This window comes from Haematobia irritans, chromosome 1, assembly GCF_050003625.1.
Source record: "Haematobia irritans isolate KBUSLIRL chromosome 1, ASM5000362v1, whole genome shotgun sequence".
In the NCBI taxonomy this organism is placed as follows: domain Eukaryota; kingdom Metazoa; phylum Arthropoda; class Insecta; order Diptera; family Muscidae; genus Haematobia; species Haematobia irritans.
In genome coordinates, this window is record NC_134397.1 from 2,526,957 (window position 1) to 2,554,752 (window position 27,796).

The window sequence follows — 27,796 nt, forward strand, 5'->3', positions numbered from 1 at the left end:
TAATAAGTAGTCCACGAGGAGTTGACGGACACCTTCAAATATAAAACCGGGCATTAAATTCGAGTTTTGCAGCTAAAACAATTTAAAAAGTTTATTTTCTTTAAAATGAATTATTAAAGAAAAACAAAAGGCATTTTAGAGCGACGGTGTTAAATGCTAGTAAAAAACTGTTCACGCCTAACCAAATTTATGTTTATATTATAAAATTATTTATGTATGTTTATACTCGACTCCACGTTCTTCTTTTGTTAGAGTTTTTGAATTCCTTCCAAATTTTAAAGTTTTGTACCAAAAACAGTTTTTTGTTACAAAATTGTTATTTTTGCAATAAAAAAAATATATTTTATCCAAAAATCAGTCAATTTCGTTTATATCAAGCACTGTTACTGACTATAAATCTTTAATAACCCACATTTCGAAGTTTCATTATAAAAATTTAATATAGTATAAATATAAATGTGTAAATTAAAAAAAAAGTGTTCGGTTGGAGCAGGGATTGATCCCACGACCCTTTGCATGCAAGGCAGACATGCTAACCACTGCTCCACGTGGTAAACAAATGTATGTTTCTGTTAAATAATGTTATGTTTGCATGGGCTCGTGGGCGCTGCAAACTATGCTGTATAAATGTAATTTATAACGATAATTATCTCCTGGTGACTATAACAGCTACGTAATCCAGTGGATAGTGTGTTGGAGTACAAACTGTATGGTGCTCGGTTCGATTCTCCGTGCAGGCGAAATGTAATATTTAAAAAATTTATAAAAGTGAATAATTTCTTCAACATTATTTGTATTACAGAAAAGTTCCAAGAACTAAAATATTTCGTGGATGTGAAAATTACGAGTATGTTAGGCAATGAGCACAATCGTCTTTGGGAAAAGTTCTTCCAAGCATATAATATTTTTGGGCTCAAAATGCTTCCAAACATATAATATGTTCATATAAAACAAACATATTAATGTTTCGGCAGTATCCAATAATATATGTGCTTCCTGCAAAATATGTTTGGAACATATGTTAAAGAAGCGATTTTTTTGAGGGTGTGGGTAGTTAAAACAAAGAACATCATTGGGAGTACATCTTCTGGAAGTGCTTTTAAAGTTGTGCCTTTGGAAGAACTTCCAAATTTTTTTGATGGGAATTGAATCCATTTCGTAATTAAAGGCAAATAAATGTATTTTATATGAAATATGCATACACCCTCAAAAGAAATCGTTTCTCTATATTATTGGATATTGCCGAAACATTATTATGTTTGTTTTATGTGAACATATTATATTTGGAAGCATTTTGAGCCCAAAAATATTATATGCTTGGAAGAATTATCTCCCCAAGAAGATTGTGCTCATTCCCTCACATAATTTTCACTTCCACGAAATTTTTAGTACTTGGCACCTTTTTCTGTAATACAAATAATGTTGAAGAAATTATTCAATTTTATAATTTGTTTACATTTTACCTTTCGCCTGGACGGTGAATCGAACCGGGAACCATGCAATTTGTAAGCCAACACACTACCACTGGGCTACGTAGCTGTTATAGTCACCAATAGACAATTATCGTTATAAGTTACATTTATATAGCATAGTTTGCAGCGCCCATGAGCCCATGCAAACATAACATTATTTAACAGAAACATACATTTGTTGGCCACGTGGAGCAGTGGTTAGCATACGTTCCGATTTCTTTTAACGAACCAAGAAAAAAATTGTGCCCATAATGCCAAAATGATAAACAAAACACATGTCCACACATACATAAAATGCTGCTCTCAAGGCGAAAACAAATTCTGTTTTTTTTTTTCAAATGTCTATTCTCTTGGTTCTGAATGTCTATTCTCTTTACTCCGAATACTCATTCTAATATTCAAATTAAATAATATTTAGACTTAAGCATATCAAATTTTTGGCCTTATCATAAAACAGTTTTCCGAAACAACATACAAGCGGTTTCACACAAATTGCTCTCTTTTCATTCTCTCGCTGTGTTATGTTGATATCTTTCGTCAACCCTCCCGGTTTCCATCTCTATTTCTTTCTCTATACTCTCTCTCTCTCTCTCTCTCTCTCTCTGTCGCTCTCTGAATAAAATATCACAACATATATATGTTTACTCGAAATTTGTAAATTTATATATGTTTATATTCACACATATTATTTTTATAAAACACTCATTCCCCAAACATAATATATTCTAACATATTAACAAATGTGTCCCAAACATTTAGTGTTATTTTAGGAACATTGAATGTTTGCACTTAAATATATTGTGTTTAAAAATTGTGCCCGAAACACATTTTGTTTATATCGGAACATATGAAAAACATATTTTTCTAACAGTGTATGAAGGTATGCTAAATACATATGCCCAAATTCAAAATAATTTTTAGTTTGTAAAAGGAATTCATATGAGCCTTAAAATTTCCATTAAGTTTTTGGTGTATGTGCGTCATTGTATATCCATCAAATACTTAGCTATTTGTTCCAGTGTATAATTCTCAATTGTTTCACTTGTAACATTTACGCCTTCAACTTAATTGACCATTGTTAAGATGTCCAAAGTGGTAATCTTAAAGTCTTTCTTTAGTAGCTTCTAACAAATTACTGGGCATTTTGATGTCAATCAACTATGAGTCTTTTTCTCGTTCGCTTTTCATCCGGACAGCCATATAAAATGAGGATTAAACTTAAGATCATATTTTACATGGGTGCGCTTAATGGGGGCGTTATTAAATTAAATCAAAATGTGGGAATTTTTCTAATAAGAGAATTGTTATGCTCTCTACCATGTGATTGGAGTTATATGAACATTGTTATTTGGGTTCGTCATACAAGGAAATAATAAACGAAGGTCAAATAAAAATATTTTAAAAGTAAAGAAGCCGTGTCATTTGGGCGGAAATCCTTAAATTTTTGGATTCAAGTAAATATTTAAATGTTATTGTGTTAAGAAAATCATTATCATACACTGAAAAAAATATTGTCGTGAGGCCAAAGATTTCCTCAAAATACGAATACAAATTCTGCGTAGCATAGAAAACACATTTCTCTAATATAAAATTTTTTTCCTTATCCAAAAGTCGATAAACTTTTCAATGAAGTCGTATTGTCCTTATAATTAAGTGATTTGCCTTAAAAATGAGTGTCATAACATGAAAGAACATTTTTTGGGGAAAGGTCTACTTGACTTCAATAATTCAAAAAAAAAAATCTTTGTAATTAATGAAATTTTCTTTAAATTTGTTGTCTTCTTGCATCTTGACTACAAAGCAAGAAATCGTTCAAAAATAGGACATGTTTTCCACCACTTTATTTTAAAGACGTACTGGAACTCGAGTCTGAATTTGAAAATAAAGTTGTTTTAAAGGACTTTGATAGCATATGAAGAAAAAAAAGTTAAAAAAGCGAAAATTTAAAATTTGCTTCCTAGAAGCAAGTACACAAAACCCAAATTTAAAAGAGAATTGAGTCTTAAAAGTATCATTACTTGTATTTTCCGCTTCTTTGACTCGGAATCAATACCAACAATGTTAAAGTAAAGACTAAATCTTTGGAACCGAGCATGCTTTTTTTTCAGTGTACATTCTGTTCCAGATAACTTGAATACTTTCTCATTGTTTCAGTAAAATACCATGGTTCATTTGTTTTTCTATATTGGGATAAATAAAAATTTGGATTTATTGTTTTAGTGCATTCAGAAATCTAAAATATGGCTCTGGATATCAAGCCAGCATCCTTTGTATAGAAAGTTGTGTTCGTTTTTATTTTCTTAGGAAAATCAAAAAAAAAAAAAAAAAATATATATATATATATATATATATATATATATATATATATATATATATATATATATATATATATATATATATATATATATATATATATATATATATATATATATATATATATATATATATATATATGTATATATATATATATATATATATATATATATATATATATATATATATATATATATATATATATATATATATATATATATATATATATATATATATATATATATATATATATATATATATATATATATATATATATATATATATATATATATATATATATATATATATATATATATATATATTTGCAAATAATAACATAGAAGCACTCCTTATCCATAATAAAAGAGTTAGTAGGAAGTGTGTAATTCCAACACCCTTGTATAGCGGGCTTGAATCTTAACCTTGCCTAATTAAAGCGTTCAATTTTTCAAAGCCAGCTCCCAGTTACTGATCTTTTGATGAGCCAAACAAAAAAGTACATCATTATTTATGGGTATCCACATGTGTTGGTATATCATCTGCAAAACAAATGATTCTCAAACGTGTTCAGCTCAATCCAAAACAATGACCTCTTATTCTAGTTGTTCTCCAAACTGTGGTTTATGGTAATGATAGTCACTCACCCACAGTTACGCATCAATCACCCAGTCTTGGAAAGGGCTTCCCCATGACAAGTGGCTTGCTGCTTGCATACCTTTCCTGTTAATGACTGAAATTCACCTTGACTTTGTGTCAGACCAAACTTTCTGCTATTTACTGGTCTATACTTCCGTCCATGTTTTTGTTGGGTAATATATGAAAAAAAAAAACAAACAAACAAAAACACCAACAATACCAACCACAAATCTATGGCATAATTCTTGCCAAAGGGGTGTGTGATGTGATGTGAAGCAATCAGTGATCCAATTGAACTAGTCTAGCAACAATCTAATCTCAAAATTACTTTGGACCACATTCACAGAAAGACGAAATGACAGATATTTGTTTCAAAAATCGAAATGATTCCATAAATTGAGATATGGACTTACCGTGTTATGAAGTGAATTAGATTAGCAGGACTTGTCACGATAAACCAACATGGAAGGTAATCTAATGTGTTGAATTGTGCTTAGAAAGATGTTCCAAAGAGTTAATAATGTTTGCAGAAATGGTTCACAAATATTATATGACTATGGGAAATTTAATGTCATTCATTCTCGCTGCTGTGAAGTTTGAAAATATCCATAAGTCATACATAGATGACATTTTCAATGTCATAGTGTCACTACCATCGAACCTGAAGCCTTCTGATGCTTGAGCTTTGTTCTGATAAGCTTGCATTAAAGTATGTAGACGAATAATTGTGCCGATGGCACAAATCTTGGGCACCTGAACAAGCATTCCTTATTCTTAAAGATGTTATACTGCACATCATTTATATACTGCACATCATTTATATACTGCACATCATTTATATAAATAAATTAACACAAAACACAGTAATTCCGTATTATCCGTCCATTCTAAGAAACAATCAACACATGACTGACGCGCAAAATGAAAATCGTGTGTAACTGCTCAATGTTTTTATAAAATTCTTTTCGCTGCGAAAAAATAAATGGTCTAGAAAACAATGTACATGGTCTTTATGGCCATGTAATGGTTCTAGACATGTCTATACACACACAAAAATAACTGCAAATAAATATTAACAACTTTATTTGTATGTAAAATCTGCTTATGCTCAACAAATTTGTCTATTGAATATGAGACATTTGTTGTTGAAATGTGTTTGTAGATGCTTGACAGAGGAAATAATAGAAATATTCTGAATTTTCAACAAATTGTTTTGTTGCGAAATTAGTTGACTGCTATCGATATGAAAACAAAAACAAAAATACTAGACTGGTGACGCGCACATCGTTGAAAACATGTACGAAAGCTAAAAAAAGTATGCGAAGAATACCGTTAGAACAAAATGAGTATGAGCACATGCACGTGTATGATAGCAAGCAAAGAGCTCATTCATCAGAGAATACAGAAAAGCATTTATAAATGCCTGTAAAAAATTTATATTTTTTAAATTTGGTAGTTAAATGTATTTGTTGTATGAGATAATTAATAAAACCGTATTAATATCGGTCGGGATTAGAGTTATTACAATTCTAATTAACTAGAATATATATCACTGGGCAAAAAGTTGTCAAAATGCTTGCTAGACCCTGGACTACTCAAATTTAAAATCGTCATACATTTACAAAACTGAGTATAGGATTTTCGACACAAAAATGTTACATGTTCCCCGTCCAAAAATAGCATTTTGTCATATTCATTCTCTGTGTGTACTTAACAAAATATCTCCAAAATTGTTCCGGCAATTTTGCAATTTTGGTGCAATAATTCTGTCAATTTCAATTTAATTTTTTGTCAATACACCAATAAATTTGTTACAGGTCATTGATAGACTGCAACAAACCACATACAAATTTTTTCGTTCAAATTCAAAAATATTTGTTGAGGATTAAAAGTAACGTTCAACAACAAATATTTTGAACTGTTGGATGCTCAACAAATTACTTACAAATTATGTTATTGAGAACACAAATTATTTGTTGCCTTCTGATGGTAACGATTGCTAACAACTTTTTTGTAATAATGGTTATTAAAAGTACAAATTAGTTTGTTGCAGGAAAATTAACAAATTTTGTTATTGGTTTTCCAACAAAAGTTATTGGTTCTCAAACTTATTTTTATCTGTGATACGTAACCTATAGAAATACATTTTTCCCTGCAAAAAAGTAAAAAAATTGAATGGTCAGGTACGTGATTTTCCGGACATGGAACATGTTTGCGGCATTTGAGAACCATTTAAATGCTTATAGCCAACATATATTTTTCTCCGCTAGAAAATTATGTTTACAAAGACAAAATACGTGGTTTTCGCGACAATTACACAGATAAAAATAAGTTTGAGAACCAATAACTTTTGTTGGAAAACCAATAACAAAATTTGTTAATTTTCCTGCAACAAACTAATTTGTACTTTTAATAACCATTATTACAAAAAAGTTGTTAGCATTCGTTACCATCAGAAGGCAACAAATAATTTGTGTTCTCAATAACATAATTTGTAAGTAATTTGTTGAGCATCCAACAGTACAAAATATTTGTCGTTGAACGTTACGTTTAATCCTCAACAAATATTTTTGAATTTGAACGAAAAAATGTGTATGTGGTTTGTTCAATTACCTGTAACATTTATTGGTGTATTGACAAAAAATTAAATTGAAATTAAAATTGACAGAACTATGCTATGAATTGCACTAAACATGCAAAATTGCCGGAACAATTTTGGAGATAGATAGAGACAGATTTGGAGTACACACAGAGAAGGAATATGTCCAAAATGTTATTTTTGGACGGGGAACATGTAACATTTTTGGGTCGAAAATCCTATACTCAGTTTTGACAACTTTTTGCCAAGTGTTATATATTCTAGTTAATTAGAAATGTAATAACTCTAATCCCGATATTAATATGGTTTTATTAATTATCTCATACAACAAACACATTTAAGAAACTACCAAAATGAAAAATATAAATTTTTCACAGACATTTATAAGTGCTTTTCTGTATTCTCTGATGAGTGAGTGAGCTCTTTGCTTGCTATCATACACGTACATGTGCTCATCCTCATTTTGTTCTAACGGTGTTCTTCGCATACTTCTTTTAGCATTCGTACATATTCTCAGCGATGTGCGCGTAACCAGTCTTGTATTTTTGTTTTGGTTTCATATCGATAGCAGTCAACTATTTTCGCAACAAAACAATTTGTTGAAAATTCAGAATATTTCTATTATTTCCTCTGTCAAGCATCTACAAACACATTTCAACAACAAATGTCTCATATTCAATAGACAAATTTGTTGAGCATCAGCAGATTTTACATACAAATAAAGTTGTTCATATTTATTTGCAGTTATTTTTTTGTGTGTACATACTCTTAATACGCATTAAATGGATGCCGCAACCATGTCCAAACATATTTTTTCTGTGCGTGTAGCAATAAGTTGATTTCAATTTTTCATTGCTGGTTGCTAGGAACAATTCGATTTGTATTTATATTCCAAATAAATTTTAGCATTTGTTAAGCAACGACAATCAAAATGGTAATATGGCGGCTGACATCGTTCTTTTTGTAATAGTGAGAGTACCTTCACAGCGGGAATATTAATGACCTGTAGTCACGGTTGCCACAGTTGGTAGTATTCTACAAAAAAAAAAAAATGTAGATTTGTTACTGTTTGGTAGATTGGTAGAATTCTTCATTCTAAGACGTAAAAAATTTTCTATAGAAATAAAATGTTGACAAAATCTTTTATAGAAATAATTTGTTAACAAAATTTAATATAAAAACAAGTAAGGAAAGTCTAAAGTCGGGCGGGGCCGACTATATTATACCCTGCACCACTTTGTAGATCTAAATTTCGATACCATATCACATCCGTCAAATGTGTTGGGCGCTATATATAAAGGTTTGTCCCAAATACATACATTTAAATATCACTCGATCTGGACAGAATTTGATAGACTTCTACAAAATCTATATACTCAAAATTTAAGTTGGCTAATGCACTAGGGTGGAACACAATTTTAGTGGGAAACATTTAAATCTGAAGCAATTTTAAGGAAACTTCGCAAAAGTTTATTTATGATTTATCGCTCGATATATATGTATTAGAAGCTTAGGAAAATTAGAGTCATTTTTACAACTTTTCGACAAAGCAGTGGCGATTTAACAAGGAAAATGTTGGTATTTTGACCATATTTGTCGAAATCAGAAAAACATATATGTGGGAGCTATATCTAAATCTGCACCGATTTCAATCAAATTTTGCACACATGACTATATTACTAATTGTACTTCTAGTGCAAAATTTCAAAAAATTGGGCCAAAACTCTGGCTTCTGGGGCCATATAAGTCCATATCGGGCGAAAAATGTATATGGAAGGTATATCTAAATCTGAGCCGATTTCAAACAAATTTGGCACACATGACTATACTACCAATTACTCCTTGTGCAAAATATCAAGCTAATCGGGATAAAACTCTGGCTTCTGGGTCCATATAAGTGCATATCGGGCGAAAGATATATATGGGAGCTATATCTAAATCTGAATCGATTTCAACCAAATTTGGCACCCATAGCTACAATGCTAAATCTACTCCCTGTGCAAAATGTCAAGCAAATTGGGCCAAAAATCTGGCTTTTAGGACTCAGGGACCCACCCTGAGCATTATTGCCAAAGACACCATGTGTCTATCTCGTCTCCTTCTGGGTGTTACAAACATATGCACTAAGTTATAATACCCTGTTCCACAGTGTGGCGCAGGGTATAATAAGATGTTGACAACATTTTCTATAAAAACAAAATGTTAACAAAATTTTCTATAAAAATAAAATTTTGATAAAATTTTCTATAAAAATAAAATTTTGATAAAATTTTCTATAGAATTTTGACAAAATTTTCTAAGGAAATTTGACAAAATTTTCTATAAAAATAAAATTTTGACAAAATTTTCTATAAAAATAAAATATTGACAAAATTTTCTATAAAAATAAAATTTTCAGAAAATTTTCTATAAAAATAAAATTTTGAGAACATTTTCTATAAAAATAAAACTTTGACAAAATTTTCTGTAGAAATTTGACAAAATTTTTTATAAAAGTAAATTTTCTATAAGGTAAATTTTTGATAAAATTTTCTACAGAAATAACGGTTTGAGAAAATTTAGGGAATATTAGAACTAAATTTTCTATAGAAATAAAATTGTGACAAAATTTTTATAGAAATAAAATGTTTACAAAATAAGATTTTTTGTTTGGTAGTTTTTTGGTAAAATTTGCTGTAAATTTTGGTAGATTATATTTAGTTCGAGTGACAACCGTGCCAGTAATGCCTTATTTCAAGTTTTCTTAGCCATACTAAAGGCCTTTTAAACACATTCTATCTTTCTTTCCATTTAACATAAGTTGAGAGACAAGAACTTCCTTTTAATTTCCAAAAACCAAGGCCTAAGAAGGATAAATTTATAAAAATCATGAAGACTTAAAAGCCCATTCTGCCTTCTAAGCTCAAAGTTGGCCTAGAACAAAATTAGCATGTCTATGATTTAGTTTGTATTGATTGAAAATGTAAAGTGAAAATTTCTTATAGTTTTGTGCCATTAAATGAAATAGAATTTCTATAAAAAGTTCTTGGCCTTATAGTTCCAATATTCAGAGTAGCCCATTTTTTGTATTGGTGAAAACCACAAAATTGTTAAAATACTTCTTAACTTTGTTTTAAATAAAAAAAAAACACAGAAGAATTGCAAAGAATTTGTGCCATACCCGATCTATTAGGTAAATGTAAATTACTTAATATCATTAAAACAAATTCTGGCATCAGTCCGTTTGGAATTTATTAAACATTATTTGCAATAATTGCATAACCTGTCTTAATCGTATTTTAGATGAGTAAAAATATTCTGAAACAAAAAAAAACTGGATTTCAATTACATAGAGCGACTGTCATTTGTCTTAGGGAATAATAATTAAGTATTTCCATTGGTGTTCATAATATTATGGAGGGTAGTGTAAAAATATTTGAAAGATATTTTAACGTCCTTCATATGCCGTTTAGTCATAATACAAATAACATGCAGTTTTACTAAATATTTTTGGCGCACCTATATTCATATCGAACAAAAAGAAGATGCATCAATAAAGACACTAAGAAAAAAAAATAAAATGTTGCTAAGACTTACTAATATGTTCGATAGGATGTATGGATTCTTGACAGTTTATTGGTATTTATAGTACGCCGGTAACATTGAAATCAATCGAGAGCAATTTAGTGTTTAATTGTATTACAATTGGGAAATACTTCCCAAGTTTCACTGGCACAAGAAATTTTGTCACTTCCTCATATTTTCTGCATAAATGGGATTTGGTGTATTGTGCATCACAAACTACAATGTCTTCAATGAAGACTACAGGCACAATTTATTTTTAAGTTATTATTATTATTTTTTTTTTGTTCATTTCAAAATTTCATTATTATCTTACAAGGCGAATTGATACCATGATGGTTAGTTCTCCCAGATTGCAACGTCATCAATGAAGATTGTCAAATTCAAATTTTAGTAAAATTCATTTGGGGCTATTACCGTAGTCCAGCCTTAACCCCGGTAGGAAAGGAGCAGCAATGGGAAATAAGGATAATGTCATCACTTATTTGGTTTTTGGGGGGAAAATGTATGCCTTATTTTTTTCTGTGCATGCACAACTTCGTATTATTGTATATATTTGGAAGCATATGTATATAGTATACCTGTACTTAAACTGTAACTGAAACACTTGTTTAAGATAATCATCTATGGTTGTTAAGTCTGAGAGCTGGGTAAAGAGTACGAAGGCGATCTATGTATCTATGAAATACCAAAGGGGTTTTTTTCATCATTGGCGGCTGCAATGCTGACATTCAAATATAAGCTTCTAGCACAACTTGATTTGATTCCTGGCACAAGTGCCACACATCGAGTGCATCAAGTGAACGAGTATTATGGTGGCACTTAGAGTTCATCATTTATTTAGCATGGTAGTTGTGAGTTGTCTTGTATTCGGGTTATACATTTCATGATCAAAGGCAAATGATTAAACATTTAACATTGTGAAATCCCCTTGGTGCATCTCTTCCCCCTGACATTCAATTCATCCATGAAAAATTTGTCTTTAATCAACATCCCTGAATTGGGTGGGCTTTCGAAGAAGGCCTTTAGAAATAAAAAGGTATGGCTTTGACATGCACTTGTACGAAATTCTTTGTGTATGTGAATGCTTGTGCTAACCACTAACACTTATGGTCGTTTTAATTACCAAAATCTATTAGAAGTCTTGTATCGGAGTTTGGCCCATCCTTGTACATAGCACATTAGCTCAACATTGGCATATTGGTGCTCTAGAGATCTTCCGATATCGATATTGTCTGCAATTAGCCATTTGAGTGTCTGTTTTTTTCATAATGTTTGAATGTCAAGTTCCGGTGAATTGTATTCTTCTTCTGTTTTCACCTGGGATTAGATATTTGTTAAAGGGTAGGCAAGAGAGAGAGAGAGAGAGAGAGGAAAGACATTACAGAGGCATATAACAGCCAGCCTTACATTCCCAGCGGGAAATGGAAGCGACGTGGAATCGATGATGGAAGTGCTGTCCGGGTAGCTATAAGGCCTGGGCGCTGCATTACGTGTTCATTTCAAAATAACATTGGATTGGATTGGAGACCAAGGCCTTGCCTCTCGCTTCTATTCGTATGCCTTCTAGAGGTGGTGTCGTCGATGCCATGTTATCAGGCCTTCATACTAAGTACAAAAATCATGCCTTCCAAAGAAGGTCCTCAAAAAGGCCTGGACAGGAAGGCATAAAAGAAAGCGTGTAAAAATAAATATTTTGAAGGCAAGGTTGTCTATGAACTGAACATTTGCCCTCATACCTTTTACGTTAGAATTTAATTTGACTTACTTTTCCTATACAGTTTATCTTATTTTTGTGATTTTAATATTTACCTCAAGTGTATTTTTATTTTTCTGCTCCGTCGGGATTTGAACCGGGGTCCTCGTTATTGGTAGTCCTACACTCATCCACTGGCCTACGACACATTTATATGATGTGGGCGCCAAAAGGTAAACTTAAGCCACACGTGAGGTCATTCCGCGTTCCCTTCTGTTGGAAGTGAACGTATAATGGGTATCGGATCTTTTATATGTTACAGATAATGTCTTCTAAAAGGCCAAAGTTAGGAGTAACTAGACATATGCAAATTAATAGCTTGGCAGCCAACAAAGAATGAGTGTGGGATCATTGGTGGGTTCGAACAGATTCTACCATAGGCAAGGTTATAGATTTTTGTTATTATTAATATAATTATTAATTATTTAGAAAGATTTATGTTTATTTATTTAACCGCACTATAAAAATAAGTAAATACGTCCGTAATGTCAGGCAGGCCGTGTCTTATGGACCATCCACCATGTATTACGAAGAAAGTTCTACTAAAGACAAGGTATCATAAAACCTCTTAACATTGCCTTAATGTACATGGAGGTAGATTAAATACCTATATAAGCTAAATCAGTTCTTGATCGGTTAACATAAAATTTCCAATTTCGATTGGATATGCCCCTGCAGAAGCGCAGGAAACCAAATATGGAAATTGCTTAGGCCGATAGCCTCTAGTTGCTAGTGTCCGTATAAATAAGTTTATTGTAATATGTAATTATAATAAATTAAATAATAAATAAATAAATAAATAATGGAAATTGCTTTCTATGGAGGCTACATATATTTTTGGAGCGATATGGGCCACGATTGCATCGTTGTTAGAGGCCAGTTACTAACACCATGTACCACATTTCAACTGGATCGAATGAATTTTTCACCTTGGAAATAAAATCGGGGGATTGGTTTGGACTAATTTTTGCCTGGTAGTTACAGGCCATAATAAATGATAAAATTGTCTCCTCCAAGAGGATCCTCCTAAATGTGGTCCGATATAGCTCATTTGCAATACCATCTGACCTACATAAATAGTAGCTACTTGTACAAAGTATCCCGTCGCACAGTGGGGTATTTGATCCCCAAACTGGTATTAATTCAAGGGAACAACCGATTTACATGAAATTTGGCAAAACGATTTTCAAAGAGATCGTGTCAGGTATATATATAGCGCCCGTATATATATTCTACCGATTTGAGTTTATATCCCATATTACTCAGCGAATGTTTTGAAATTTTGAACAAACATTTTTTTTGAGTGCCAAGCACTTTTACTATATTTAGTTCAATCCTGATCGGAGTTATATACCTTCCCATATGTACAGGGTGGCTGATATGTAATACAACAAGTGCTATACTTTTTATTTTTGTATACCCTCCACCATAGGATGGGGGGTATATTAACTTTGTCATTCCGTTTGTAACACATCGAAATATTGCTCTAAGACCCCATAAAGTATATATATTCTGGGTCGTGGTGAAATTCTGATTCGATCTGAGCATGTCCGTCCGTCCGTCTGTTGAAATCACGCTAACTTCCGAACGAAACAAGCTATCGACTTAAAACTTGGCACAAGTAGTTGCTATTGACGTAGGTCTGATGGTATTGCAAATAGGACATATCGGTCCACTTTTACGTATAGCCCCCATATAAACGGACCCCCAAATTTGGCTTGCAAGGCCTCTAAGAGAAGCAAATTTCATCCGATCCGGCTGAAATCTGGTACATGGTGTTAGTATATGGTCTCTAACAACCATGCAAAAATTGGTCCACATCGGTCTATAATTATATATAGCCCCCATATAAACCGATCCCCAGATTTGGCTTGCGAGGCCTCTAGGAGAAGCAAATTTCATCCGATCCGGCAGAAATTTGGTACATGGTGTGAGTATATGGTCTCTAACAACCATGCAAAAACTGGTCCACATCGGTCCATAATTATATATAGCTCCCATATAAACCGATCACCAGATTTGACCTCCGGAGCCTATTGGAAGACCAAAATTCATCTGATTCAGTTGAAATTTGGTACGTGGTGTTAATATATGGCCTCAAATACCCATGCAAAAATTGGTCGAAATCGGTCAATAATTATATATAGGCCCCATATAAACCGATCCCCAGATTTGACCTCCGGAGCCCCTTGGAAAAGCAAAATTCATCCGATTAGGTTGAGATTTTGTACGTGATGTTAGTATATGGTATCCAACAACCATGCAGGAATTGGTTCATATCAGTCCATAATTATATATAGCCCCCATATAAGCGGGTCCGATGCCTTTTCGAGAAGCAAACTTCATTCGATCTGGTTGAAATTTTGTACGTGGTGGTAGTATATGATATTTAGCAACCATGCCAAAAGTGGTCCATATCAGTCCATAATCATATATAGCCCCCATATAATCCGATCCCGAGATTAGGTTTTGGAGCCTCTTGGAGGAGCAAATTTCGTCCGAGTCAGTTGAAATTTGGTACATTGTGCTAGTATATGACCGTTAACAACCATGCCTAACTAGGTCTATATCGGTGTATAGTTATATATAGCCCTCAGATCGATCCCCAATCACACAAATATTGGTCCATATCAATAATTGTACATAGCCCCGATATAAGCGACCCCCTTATTTTAATTCTGGCTCCCTTCATACCGTGCAAAAGTCCATATCGATTCGTAATTATTTATAGACTTACCTAAACATACCTTTTTTCTAAAAGGACTAACTCACAATTTAGAAAACGATTTAAGATACCACAACCCAAGTAATTCGATTGTGGATGACAGTCTTTCGTAGAAGTTTCTACGCAATCCATGGTGGAGGGTACATAAGATTCGGCCTGGCCGAACTTACGGCCGTTTATACTTGTTTTATTTTGTTTTTCAAAAGCAAGGGAGAAAAACTATAGTAACCATGTAGAGATAAAGCTGCACATATACAAAAAAAAATAATTGAAAGAAGTTCATAATCTTAAATTAAAATCTATTTTATTTAAATTTAGTACACGAATCTTTGAAATGTTCGTGCCTCTATCAAAGTTATAGGACCTTAAAGTAAGGCCAATTTTACTTAATATAAAGAAGAAAAAAGGTTTAAGTGAATAATCTTTTAATTAACTGTGATGTTGAACCCTTGTATTAAAGATAAAAAACTTCAAAATAGGCTAATACTTATTTGGAGGATTTTTCATTTTTTGTTAAAAATTTATTTGAAAATACGAAAATATTTGTTGCATTAAAATGTATTTTACAATTTGGATTTTTATTCGAAATTTATTTATAGCTGTATACCTGTGTTGATATATCGCAAAACGTGAACGAAAATTCAATAAATGAGACCCGTATCCTAGCTTTAAATTCACAGAGCCTAGATCTAGAGCTAGTTAGCTTCCAAAAAAGTGACTTTATATTAAAAAAAAACAATATCTCAGATTCAATAACGAAATCCTTAAGGAAAGGTCAAAAGATTTGAAGTCAAATAAATTTTTCTGTATGTATGCACTCACAACAACATTACAAAACTGTATTATAACAACAACAACTAATATAGAAGACAAATAGAAATATCACGTTCAAAACAAACGTATAAAGTAAAACCAATGGAAAATATGTGGGTAAATTGATCTACAACCAACTATATGTCCAACGTTATCCCAAAAATTTTAAGACATCGTCAGAAACGCTGTTTCGAATACAAAACTTCACTTTTCTACTGCTTTTGTTGTTCCTATGGTGGAGGGTATAAAGATATATTCTAATTTAAGTAAACTGGAAGACGGGGAGTATACTAATTTCCAAATTTCTGGCAAATGGATGAGAATATCGCATTACAGGCTCTAGAACTAAAATCAAGAACTATATCTAAATATAAATCATCTTGCGAAATAACAGAAAATTCTAGTTTTGAGGCAAATCGGATTAAAACCGTGTCCTGTTAAAAATGTTGATACAAATGTTTGTTTGATGATAATATAAAAAAATGAATTTTCGTTATTATAACAACAATGTAGGTCCTTCTTTTCCAATTCCCAAGGAAGGCACAGAATAATGTTTGCGGGCATTTTTTAGAAAGGAAGTGCAAGGCATTTTAGCATGCATGATAGGAGAAGGCATATGGGAAGGTGTTAAGGATCCCAAAATCATGGGTTAAGAAGGCATGATTTTTGCGGTACTTCGCAATTTTCCCGCTGGGTTCCATTTCATCTTTTGACAGACCTATCACACACATTCAGACACTAAGCCATATTGAACGATGAGAGAGTTCAATCTCAATGAAATCGTGTTGTTGTTGTTATTGATTGTATTTGTGTTTGTTAAATTTAGTGTTTTTAGCAAATTACTTTGCACTTGCTGGAGCTTAAATGTCCCACAATAGTGGCCAGATTATGAATCTCATTGCATCTCAAGTTGAATATTACGAACTATTGTGGGTATTTAGTTAAACAAATGATTTTATCTATCTATGTGTCATCGATGTATTTGTGTATGTAAGTGTACATATGTATGACTCTAACAATTTTAGAATTCGTGCTCTTCTGATGAGATATAAATATTGACATAATTAGGTACTCTTGTTTACTGTAAAGTGATTAGAAATGAGTGCTATTCATTCTGGAATTGCTGCACCTTCCGGTGATATATGCAAATGATCTTTAAGTACAAAAGTGTTATTGAATTTAAAATTAATAGCTTTACCATTATCTTTATTATATTAAACATAAGAAATGGTTTTAGCTTGATCGAAACATCATTATTTAGCATAGTAGTACACAGAAAAAAATTTCCGTAGTTAAACTAACGCAAAATTTAACTTATTTTTAATGGAAACATTTTATTTGCTAGTAGTTAAATTTTATTATTTTTTTTCGAAATTTTCCACAGCTTAATGAAATTTTACTTTTTTATGAACTAAACGTGGGTATACAGTTCAATGACCGTACACATAAGTTCAATATGAACTAAAGCAAAGATTTTCGTACGAAGATTTTCGTACGATTCCCAAAAACAGTTAGAATGTACTACTGTATGTTTAAAATGGTCATGATTTTATTTTAATTTTTTCTTCTATGAAAGGATGTAATTTTTTGCACTGCAGTTAAAAAGTACAACATGGCATTAAATTTTCCTTGTTTTAACAACGCTTTGTGGAAATCGCAAAATGTGGAGTAAAGTTTGGTTCAATTTTCGTGCGAGGTAGTTCATTCTTAAAATAGTTTACTTTTTTCGGTGTACATATGAATGTCGAGCTTTGACTAATTAATTTCTCATGTTGATAAATTCGTATTATTATACACTCAAGAAAAAATTGCTAGTAAACAGATCACTAATATTTATTTTCATTTCTATTAGATAGAAATTTTGAACAAAATAATAATTTCCACTGAATCTATAAATATGACAATTCCATTTTAGAAATTCGAGTAGTTTTGAAAAACTTCAAATACATATTTTTCTAGATTTTTGAATTTTCTCGTCATTTTTGAATAAACTCAAATATTTTTCGAAAAAAAAATGGATTTACATCGCTTGAGAATTAAAAGTCTGGACGATGATGATACTCTTAGCAATTATTCGTGTAATTTAAGAAATTCCCAAAGCTGCCCATTGAACTCGGATTCGGAGCTAAGTGGTTCCATTTCTGTGCGTGATCTGGTTCGTCGTTACGATTGCAATTGGAAGAGTGAAGAAAGTACGAACAGTAACTCGATCTTCACTACACCAACTAGTAGACAAAGTCATTCCACCCTTATGGATCGTACATCACAAACGCAGTGCCATTTGAGGAGAACTTCATCATCAAGCACGAACCTTTTAGATACACCATTGAGGGGATGTTTCCATAAACAACAAAAATACCACCACCACCAACAGAACCATGTCACCGTTGGCTGTTGCAAAAATTGTACCGCATGTATGTGCTGCCAGAATCGAAGCCGTAAAAGTTCTGCGGCCATTAAGGCATTTCAAAGCAATGAGAGCATTGGTAACCCAAATGTCGACAATACTGTGGTGTTGTCGGGCTCTGCAAGAAACTCAGCCATACAAAAGAGTGTAGAATTTAAAGACGACTTTGGCACTGTGTTCCGGCCAACTCCTCCACCTACGGCTTGTTCTTCTTCTGATTCTCAGTCTTTAAATGTTCGAACCGTTATGGCGAAGAATCATTTACCGTCAAGCGATAGCTTGGAGGAGGCCAATTGTCATTCGATCGAGACATCATACCAAAGCAAGACCACAATTGCAAAGACTGCCAGTGGTAAGTGTATCCGGCTCCCTTACATTAATCCATCAAACTCTTTTTGATAGCTTGTGTATTTCTATTACACCAAAGGTGTTCGCATCATCATCGATATATTCTTTGATCCAGAACAGTGTGTAAACACCAATGATGTTGTGGGTGGTCGTGTGGAAACCGATATACCTCACAGTCGAATCTTAGATGAGTTTCAGCAACAAATCAATGCAACAACCGCTGCCGCCACCCGGGACAGCTCCATGAGTGCTTCTGCAACCATCAACAATTGATTATAATATCTTATGGTAGGCAGTTAAAAAATACATAGGTGGTATTTGTGCCCTCAGTCTATGTGTGAGAGTCTTTTTTATTTATTTATTTCGTATCTTTTTTGTATATCTTACAATTGGAAATAAATGATTTTTTTAAATAGAAATTTTAACATTTTCGGACATGACACTACAACCCTAATAAGATTCCATCGCTTGCTTGCGAACACAGGATCATTCATAATCTTTGTATTTAAGACAGAACATTTTTCTGTGTGTATAGGTTTAAACATTTTCAGCGTTGCCAGAATTGTTTCACCAAAAACCGCTAGATTTGTCCAAAAAACTAGCCAAAAAAAGCTAAAAAATTTAAAAAAATAGCTAGAAAAAAAGCTAAATTTTTTTGTATCAAAAGTTACATATTTGATTGAAATCTAACAAACTTAAAGGCTTTATTTCACTTAAAATTCATATTATTTTAATTGTATTCAATTTAATTCCATTTCTTACAGACTGTAAGAAAATCTAAGTCATTTTAGCTCTGTTGGCGTACTCGATACATTTTGATTACTATCACAAATTTTTACTGGAAATCCTTCGTTTATATTTCCTTGTAAAAACATTTTTCCCAGTGAACTTGCAATTGTCAGCTGGTTGATCATATCACATAGAACTGCATTAGAAAATATCTATATATTTCGTTTTAACTGAATTAATGATAAATTCGTGAACGTGTACACTTCTCCTAATTTTACCCAAGAGAATAAAACCCATTCTAACTGTCTTGCAAGTTTTTAATGAATAACTTTTATTCGAAAATTTCCCAAACCTATTGTTGTCCAATTTTCGTAAATGTAAATCCATCCCATTAATAAATAGCAGATTTGTTTTGATCCTATCACGAATGTTTTATTGCATTTTTTTGGTGTTAAAAAAATAATACCACATTCAAAACTTTATTTCCTTAATTATTTCTATGTTCGGTTCCAAAGATTTTGTACACTAATGATTTTTGTATTGATTCCGAGTCAACTTTGAATTTATTCGTTTTCTCAACTTTTTCTTCATGAGCTATCACAGTGCTTTAAAAACGTGCTAACGAAAACTTAAATTTTCAAATTCAGACTCGACATTAAGTAGAAATTATTTTATGTATACGTTTTTAAAATAAAATGTTTAAAAACCCCTTCTAGTTTTGAACGTTATTTTGGTTTGTGGTCAAGATACAAAAACTCCACAAATTTAAAGACTATTAATTTAAAGAATTTTTTAGAATTGACCCTAGCCTTCTTTCATGAAAAGATACCCATTTCTAAGTTGAATCACTTAACTATAAGGACAAAACGACTTTATCCGCTTTTGGACAAGGAAAACAGTTTATATAAGAGAATTTCACAAATGCTATTATAACCAAAATTCGCGTTCGTATTTTAAGGACATGAAATCTTTGGCCTCACGACAATATTTTTTCAGTGTACAAAGCAATTCACATCTACTATTTTAATTTAGTAATATCAAAAGGATAAACGAGTCAAATGCTAATATTCCTAATAATTTACTGCCAGTTTATATAAGGAATTTGTATGGTAATAGTAGATTTAAAGTTTACGATAACTTTTATGAATACGAGGCAAGAACTTTACAACAAGGTGTATTTGCTGCAAAACTGCCCGCATAATGGCTGGAATAATTATTAATGTTTCAATTGAGATTTGAAACATGTGAAAAACCTTATTCTGGCAGCAAGGCTTAGATAAAAACGAAGTTTTATCCATATTTCAATAGGAACATGTCGAAAATAAAGAAAGCCAAAAATAGCTAAAAGGGTCATGAAAAAAAGCCAGAAAAAAAGCTAAAAGCTAAATGCATTTTTTTCCCGCTAAACGTCTTCAAAAAAAGCCAAATCTAGCGGGAAAAAAGCTAAATTGGCAACGCTGAACATTTTATTCTGATCGATATAATAGGAGAATGGGTAAATTTATTTGTTTTCTGTTTATTTTTGACTAAGCACGATTTGACTTAAAACACTCGAAGAGATTGTAATTCACCCAAGTTAGAAAGTAATTAAAACGGCGATTAGGAAAGTGCCACTATATAGTGCGATATGTCGTGATCCATATTTTGTGAGATCAGTTTAATTGGTTAGATTATTATTGAAGTAAATGTTAACGTTTGTATTTCTACATAATTTACAAGTTTCATGTTAAGCTACTGAAAGTAGGAGATGAACAAAAAACTACAAAATTCATCTTCCTCTCTTATATAACCGCACCATCTACCATCATTTAAGATGGGTTGCTGATGTCGAATACAATTCCATGGCGATAGCCCGATGTTAATACCCATGATGATGTCTAGCCAAGAAATCCCCGAAAATAGGAAGAAATGCTTCCATTAAGTTAAGATGTACCTACAGTGTACGCGGCCTGGTTAAGACGATGACAATAAGGCTGGCTGGCATTCATTAGTTGGCAAAGACGTCACTATAGACAATTCAGCGGCTCTTGAATTATGACATAGCTTAACCTAAAAGATGGGCTTTGGCAGTTTAGCATTACAGTGGCCGGATCAAAGATCTAACCAAGCAATTGGTTGACTCATTCATTTCATTTAATAACGATTGAAGCTATAAAGAAAAAAATAACAAAATGCGAAAAACAAATCCTTTTCAATTTTGAAAATGAAAGTTCAATTGTTTTGCTTTTATATACGGACCTTGCATGTATCACAAAATGGATAAATGACTGATTTCTATGGACTATGGATAACATTCGAAATGGCAGGCAGTAATACAGAGTGCTATGAAGTCTATTGTCTGAAACAAAAGACATCACGATCACACATATGAATGCCATTCAGTCAGATATAATCAACGTCATTTACGTCATTTGTTCGATTTATCAGTCAATATTTAACGCTAAAAGAATATCTCCTGCTTGTTGTGGTTTCTATGGAAAAGTTTGCTTGGAGTGTTTCCAAACACATAGTTCCTAGCAAAAACAATAGAAAAGGAAGATTGGAAAATGGGCGACGTCATACCAAAAGTTGCATTTACGGTGTTCGATACATACACGTTCGTTCATTTTTAATTTGCAATATTTTTTGTTAAAAACTCACAAATGATGTTAAATTTTGTATAAATAATAATGAGAAACTTTTGACCGATTGTTCTACGTCATTCCCTGATATAAATTTCTTTTTATTCTTAGTTTAATTTGTGGAACAAAAAATCATAAACGACACGTTTGCATCGAACGCCGTCAATGGTTTGATACCCTCTGCTGTCATTTTCCCATCTTCATCTTCCATTGTTTTTGGTTCCTAGTTTATGGTGTTTGTATTATAGCTGAATAGCGTCTTAAGATAAGAAACATCACTTTCATCAATTTCTTATCACTTTTTTTTTTTGCTTATTTCAATAACTTTTTTATGCACTATCCTTTTTTTAGAATTTTTGCTTAAACGAATTAAATTCAAATCAATTTCGAATTATCTTTTGAATTTATGCATGAACATGCGTTTGACTATGTCGAAACTATTTTCCCAACCATAAATTCTTAAACGAATAATCTCTCATGTCATTGAAGAACTTTCCAATAATCAGTGACTCAATGAATTGATGATGAATTGAATTAAAATAAATCTTCACATGAGCTTGGTAATCTATGAGGTGATTTAAATTTCAAATAATCCGTTTAATCATATCAATAGTACAGTACTATAATAATGACAAATATCTAAAATGTAACACCACTCGGAGATGTTAGGAACAACTAAAATCTTTCATCATCATGGAAGTAAGTCTTGCCACATTTGAAAAAATTTTAAGTTAAAATTGATTAGGAGAGGAAACTTCTTAAGATTGATTTACCTCTACACCCTCAAAAAAAATGCTTCTGTAACATATATCCCAAACACACATTGCTTCAAGCGTATATATTTTCAGGATGTTTCATCTTAGGACATACACTGGTAGAACAAATTTTAATGAAATTTTCTTTGTGTGGATATATGTTTAAGGCGCCAATTGGTTACTTCCATTATTTTACTTGCAGCATACTCTCTAGGTCTCTCTTTCTAAACACATATATGTTTATAGGCTATTTCTAAATTAATATATGTTTGCATCTAAGCATATTATATTTACAAACAGTTTATGCCCCAAACATAATATGTTCTAACATATTGACATGTTATGCTAGTTTATGAACATTATATGCTTGCACTTAAAAATATTGTGTTAAAAAATTTGAGTTTAATTTGTACACCCAAACATATGAAAAACAGTATTTTTCGTCCGTGTAGTCCGACGGACCCTTTGTAGTCTTTCTAGAAAGTAAAAAAAAACAAAACTTTTTTTTATCGAATTTGCTATACATTGAACGTTTTTGTTTGTCCACACATTTGACTATAGTCATTCCATTTGTTAGATTCACGCCTTGCCACAATGCTTTCCTTAATCAAATGGATATGGAGCAATAGTAAGTCGAATAAAAGAAGAAAACAAATGATAACTCGTACAGCGCCAATAAGATGCCAAGTCATTTGGTGCATTCATTCATCATGGTGGACTAAGTAGTCCACTGAGTAAGTGATCCCAATGATGATGATCATCATTAAATCTTGCCTTGGTGCAATCACTCCATCGTTTCATGGCAATCACAAAAGAAGATAACGATGATATGCACACTGACTCTTAAATGGAACAGAAACCAATTTAATGGATGACTGGATGATGATAGGGGCATTCGTGCCAGGAATGGGAAGCTCAAAAACTACCATTTGATATCTATGAATAATGGGAAGAAGAGCAGCACTTTGACTTATATAAGGCTCTGACTAAAAAACGACACAAAAATTCCCTTGGCCCCACCACCTAACAACCATCGCTTGCGGTTCTCGCCTTCACGACCATCAGTAACGAGTATCAATCAGCTTTTTTTTTTCTTTATGGGCCATGACAAAATATTACTGATGCTTTGATTGACTTCAATGAACACTCATTCGGTCATTTCCAGTCATTCAATTCGCATTTCCCAAGTCAAAAAAAAAAAAAAAACTAAAGCAAATCACTTCAATTTTAAATGGAGAGTTTTTATGTGCGCCTTGGCTCTTGTACTCGATCAATTGTGCAGCGGATAGTGTCTTTTGTGGTGTGAAATAGCTCGAGCTACATGACAAGCGTATCGCAAATTCATTGCTGATCCATTCATTGAAACACTTTTGCGAATGGACAACACTCCAATTTATGTCTTTTGACTTTGGCCATCCATCCCCATGCGGTTTGTTGTTGATGGGGGTCAGTTCCAAATATCAATCGTCATAATCATTGAGGTTGACTGGACATTATGAATGTGGAGTCCACTCGAAGGTACCTTTTGTCATGTACCTAAACAATGGGGTGAATGCATATAAACATCGCTACGCAGCTAATAGGGCTAGCAACATGATGCCCCATCACCAACACCACCAACAACACCAACAACAACGTTACATGAATGTTGGATCAAAACACTCTGAATTTAATTTCAATAAATCATTCGCCTTACGAGCTATCATTGCAAAATACTCCAAGCAGCGTATGTTTTAGCAATAAGCCTGCATATTGGTCGGTGGCGTCGTTGGCGCCTCATTCATTAGAAACAAGGCTAACTGCCCCGCGCTCCCTCCTTAGGCTGTTTGTTGATCGTTGCAAATGACTTGTAAAGTGCAAAGAAAAATGGGCAAGTGAAGACTTTTCTTGTTTAAATGAAGCTCAATCAGGCAATGGCAAAATTATGGCACTATTCATAAAGACGACTGCCGCCAAAGTGGCCCAATGAGTGACATACATATGAGCCTACCTATGTTGCTGTATCTGTCTGTATCAGTTGGTCCAGGGAGACCATGTCCGATGGTCTTGAAAACTCATCATACGAAAATATCGAAAAAAAAATTGTTGACCATAAATTTACAATTTCGTTTTATTTAAACTCCCAAGTAGTAGCTATAATAACAATAACAACAAGGTCATTGCAATTCAAAATGGATCTTCATTTCATTATAAGGCTCTACGGGTTACTGTTGTAATTGTTGATGCAAGTTTATAATCCAATGTGAGAGCAGAATTAAGGGAAGTACATCGAAAGCCTTTATGGATAGATGAAAAACAATTACACTTTCATTTTTTGTGTTCACATAAAACCACGTGCCACTTCTGAATAAATAAATTAACACAAAACACAGTAAATCCGTATTCTCCGTCCATTCCAAGAAACAATCAACACACGACTGACGCGCAAAATGAAAATCGTGTGTATCTGCTCAATGTTGTTATAAAATTCTTTTCGCTGCAAAAAAGTTAAAAAGTAAATGGTCACGAAAACAATGTACATGGTCTTTATGGCCATGTAATGGTTCTATACAAATACTTTTTTCCCTGCAAAAAAGTAAAAAAATTGAATGGCCAGGTACATGATTTTCCTGACCATGTAATGGTCTCAAATTCTATCATTTAAATAATAGAACATGTTTGTGGCATTTGAGAACCATATTTAAATGCTTATTGCCAGCATACATTTTTCTCTGCTCGAAAACTATTTTTACAAAGACAAAATACATGGTCTTCGCGGCAATTACATGCTCTAGATAAGCATTAAATGAATGCGGCAACCATGTCAAAACATGGTTTTTCTGTGCGTGTACAATGCATCATTGCGTTGTATTTGTGTTATTTGATATTCTTACTGATCTCCGCCACACTCTACTGGGAGCCACGGTAGAATTTTTCCAAAAATTTTAATTTTAATACTTTCCTCCCTAACAAAGAGGTACTTAAATTTTCTATAGAAAATAAATTTTGAAAAAAAAAACATTATAGAAAAGAAATAAAATTTCGACATTTTCTATTTGTTGGTTAAGCTACCTTTGTAGTTAGTCAACGCATGGTTTTAAGCTGAAATCAAAACAATAAGAAACAAAATTTCGACAAAAACTTTCTATAGAAACAAAATTTCGACAAAAACTTTCTATAGAAATAAAATTTCGACAAAAATTTTCTATAGAAATAAAATTTTGACAACATTTTCTATAGAAATAAAATTTTGACAAAATTTTCTATAGAAATAAAATTTTGACAACATTTTCTATAGAAATAAAAATTTGACAAAACTTTCTATAGAAATAAAATTTTGACAACATTTTCTATAAAATAAAATTTTAACAACATTTTCTATAGAAATAAAATGATGAGAAAATTTTCTATATAAATAAAATTTTGCAAAATTTTCTATCAAAATTAAATTTTGACAAGATTTTCTATAGAAATAAAATATAATTTCTATAGAAACAAAATTTTGACAAAATTTTCTACCAAAATAAAATTTTGACAAAATATTCTATAGAAATGAAAATATTTTTTAACTAACAACAAAAATATGACCGAAAACTTCATTTTTTGAATTTGGTAGATTTGTAGTAAAATTTTCTTCAATCAGTGTCATGAAATTGAGTGGAGTGTGAGTTCAGTAAAGCAAAAATTTGTTAATTCTTGGAAGTTATGTATGTTTAATTTTTTGATTGATGTATGTCTAATATTCAAGGAATTTGGAATCTTTTAAAGTATATGATTGCAAGTCTATATTTTTTTATTCGAATGAATAAAGAAAAATATGTCGATACAGAAAATCTACATGAAAAGTTACTATGTTAAAATACAATATTTTTGTAACAAGTGAAAACACACAAATTATTTAATACAATAAAATCCAATGTGTATATAACAACCTCAATACTTTCCCTTGTTATTTACATTATTGCATTTGAAGACCAATATGTGAACATAGTAACTTGAATCGAATTGGTTGCAAAGGTTTCGTCATTATATCTGCCAGTTGTTCAGATGTGCTTATTTGTTGAACTTGCATTTCTTGGGCTATTACCTTTTCTCTTACAAAAAAGTGTTTAATTGCAATATGCTTAGTTCTTCGGTGTAGTTCCGGATTTTGTGCTAAACGTACAGCGGCAGAATTGTCTACGTGTAATATGGGTACACTGCTGATGTTGACCAGTTCTTTATAAAGTCGGTGTATCCAAATTATTTGTTTTGCTGCTTCTGAAGCTGCTACAATTTCTGCCTCTGTAGTAGAAGTTGCAACTGTAGTTTGGCGTTGACTTATCCACGATACTGCACCTCCACAATATTTGATAATAATGCCTGTCGTTGACCTTCCAGTTTTTAAACATCCTCCATAGTCAGCGTCACTAAAGCACTCAAGTTCACGACCCAATTGTCGATCATAAACTATACCATAACTTAAGGTTCCAGATATATAACGAAAAACACGTTTAACTTTCACAATGTCTTCTTGAGATGGGTTATCCAGTTTTCTTGACAAGACTCCAATACTATATGCTAAGTCCGGACGAGTGCCTAACATTAAATACATAATTGCCCCAACGGCTTGTCTGTAAGGAAAACCCCCTGAGTCCTTTTCTATACTATTTACTTGATCGCTTGATTTAAGCATGGGAGTATCTACTTTCCTACAGGAACTGAAACCAAACCTATTCAAAATGTTCTTGGCGTATGATTTCTGTGAAATTGTTATTTTATCTTCATAATTACTTATTTCGATTCCAAGGAAAAACCTTGGCTCCTTCTGGACAATTTTAAATTCTTTCTTCAGATCATATAGAAACTGTTCTAAATCATTGATGTCATTTGCTGCAATCAATCCATCATCCACATAGAGAACTAGAAACAGTTTTCTTCCATTTCTTTCCCTGATGTAAAAGCTCGGATCCGATTCACTTGTTTTGAATCCATTCTTTAGAATGAACGATCCAAATCGTTTGTTCCAGCATCGCGGTGCTTGCTTTAGGCCATATAAACTCCTCTCAAGTTTACATACCTGTCTTGAACCGTTTTCAAATC

General features: G+C 32.3%; 1 protein-coding gene across 1 annotated transcript; it reads left to right on the top strand.

Moving 5' to 3' along the window:
- Positions 1-17,793: 17,793 nt before the first annotated feature.
- On the top strand, positions 17,794-19,049 carry LOC142237090 (uncharacterized). The gene is made up of 2 exons (XM_075308440.1): positions 17,794-18,634; positions 18,710-19,049. Exons 1-2 carry the CDS (start codon positions 17,890-17,892, stop codon positions 18,901-18,903), a joined length of 939 nt encoding a protein of 312 aa, XP_075164555.1. The 5' UTR covers positions 17,794-17,889; the 3' UTR covers positions 18,904-19,049.
- Positions 19,050-27,796: the final 8,747 nt, after the last annotated feature.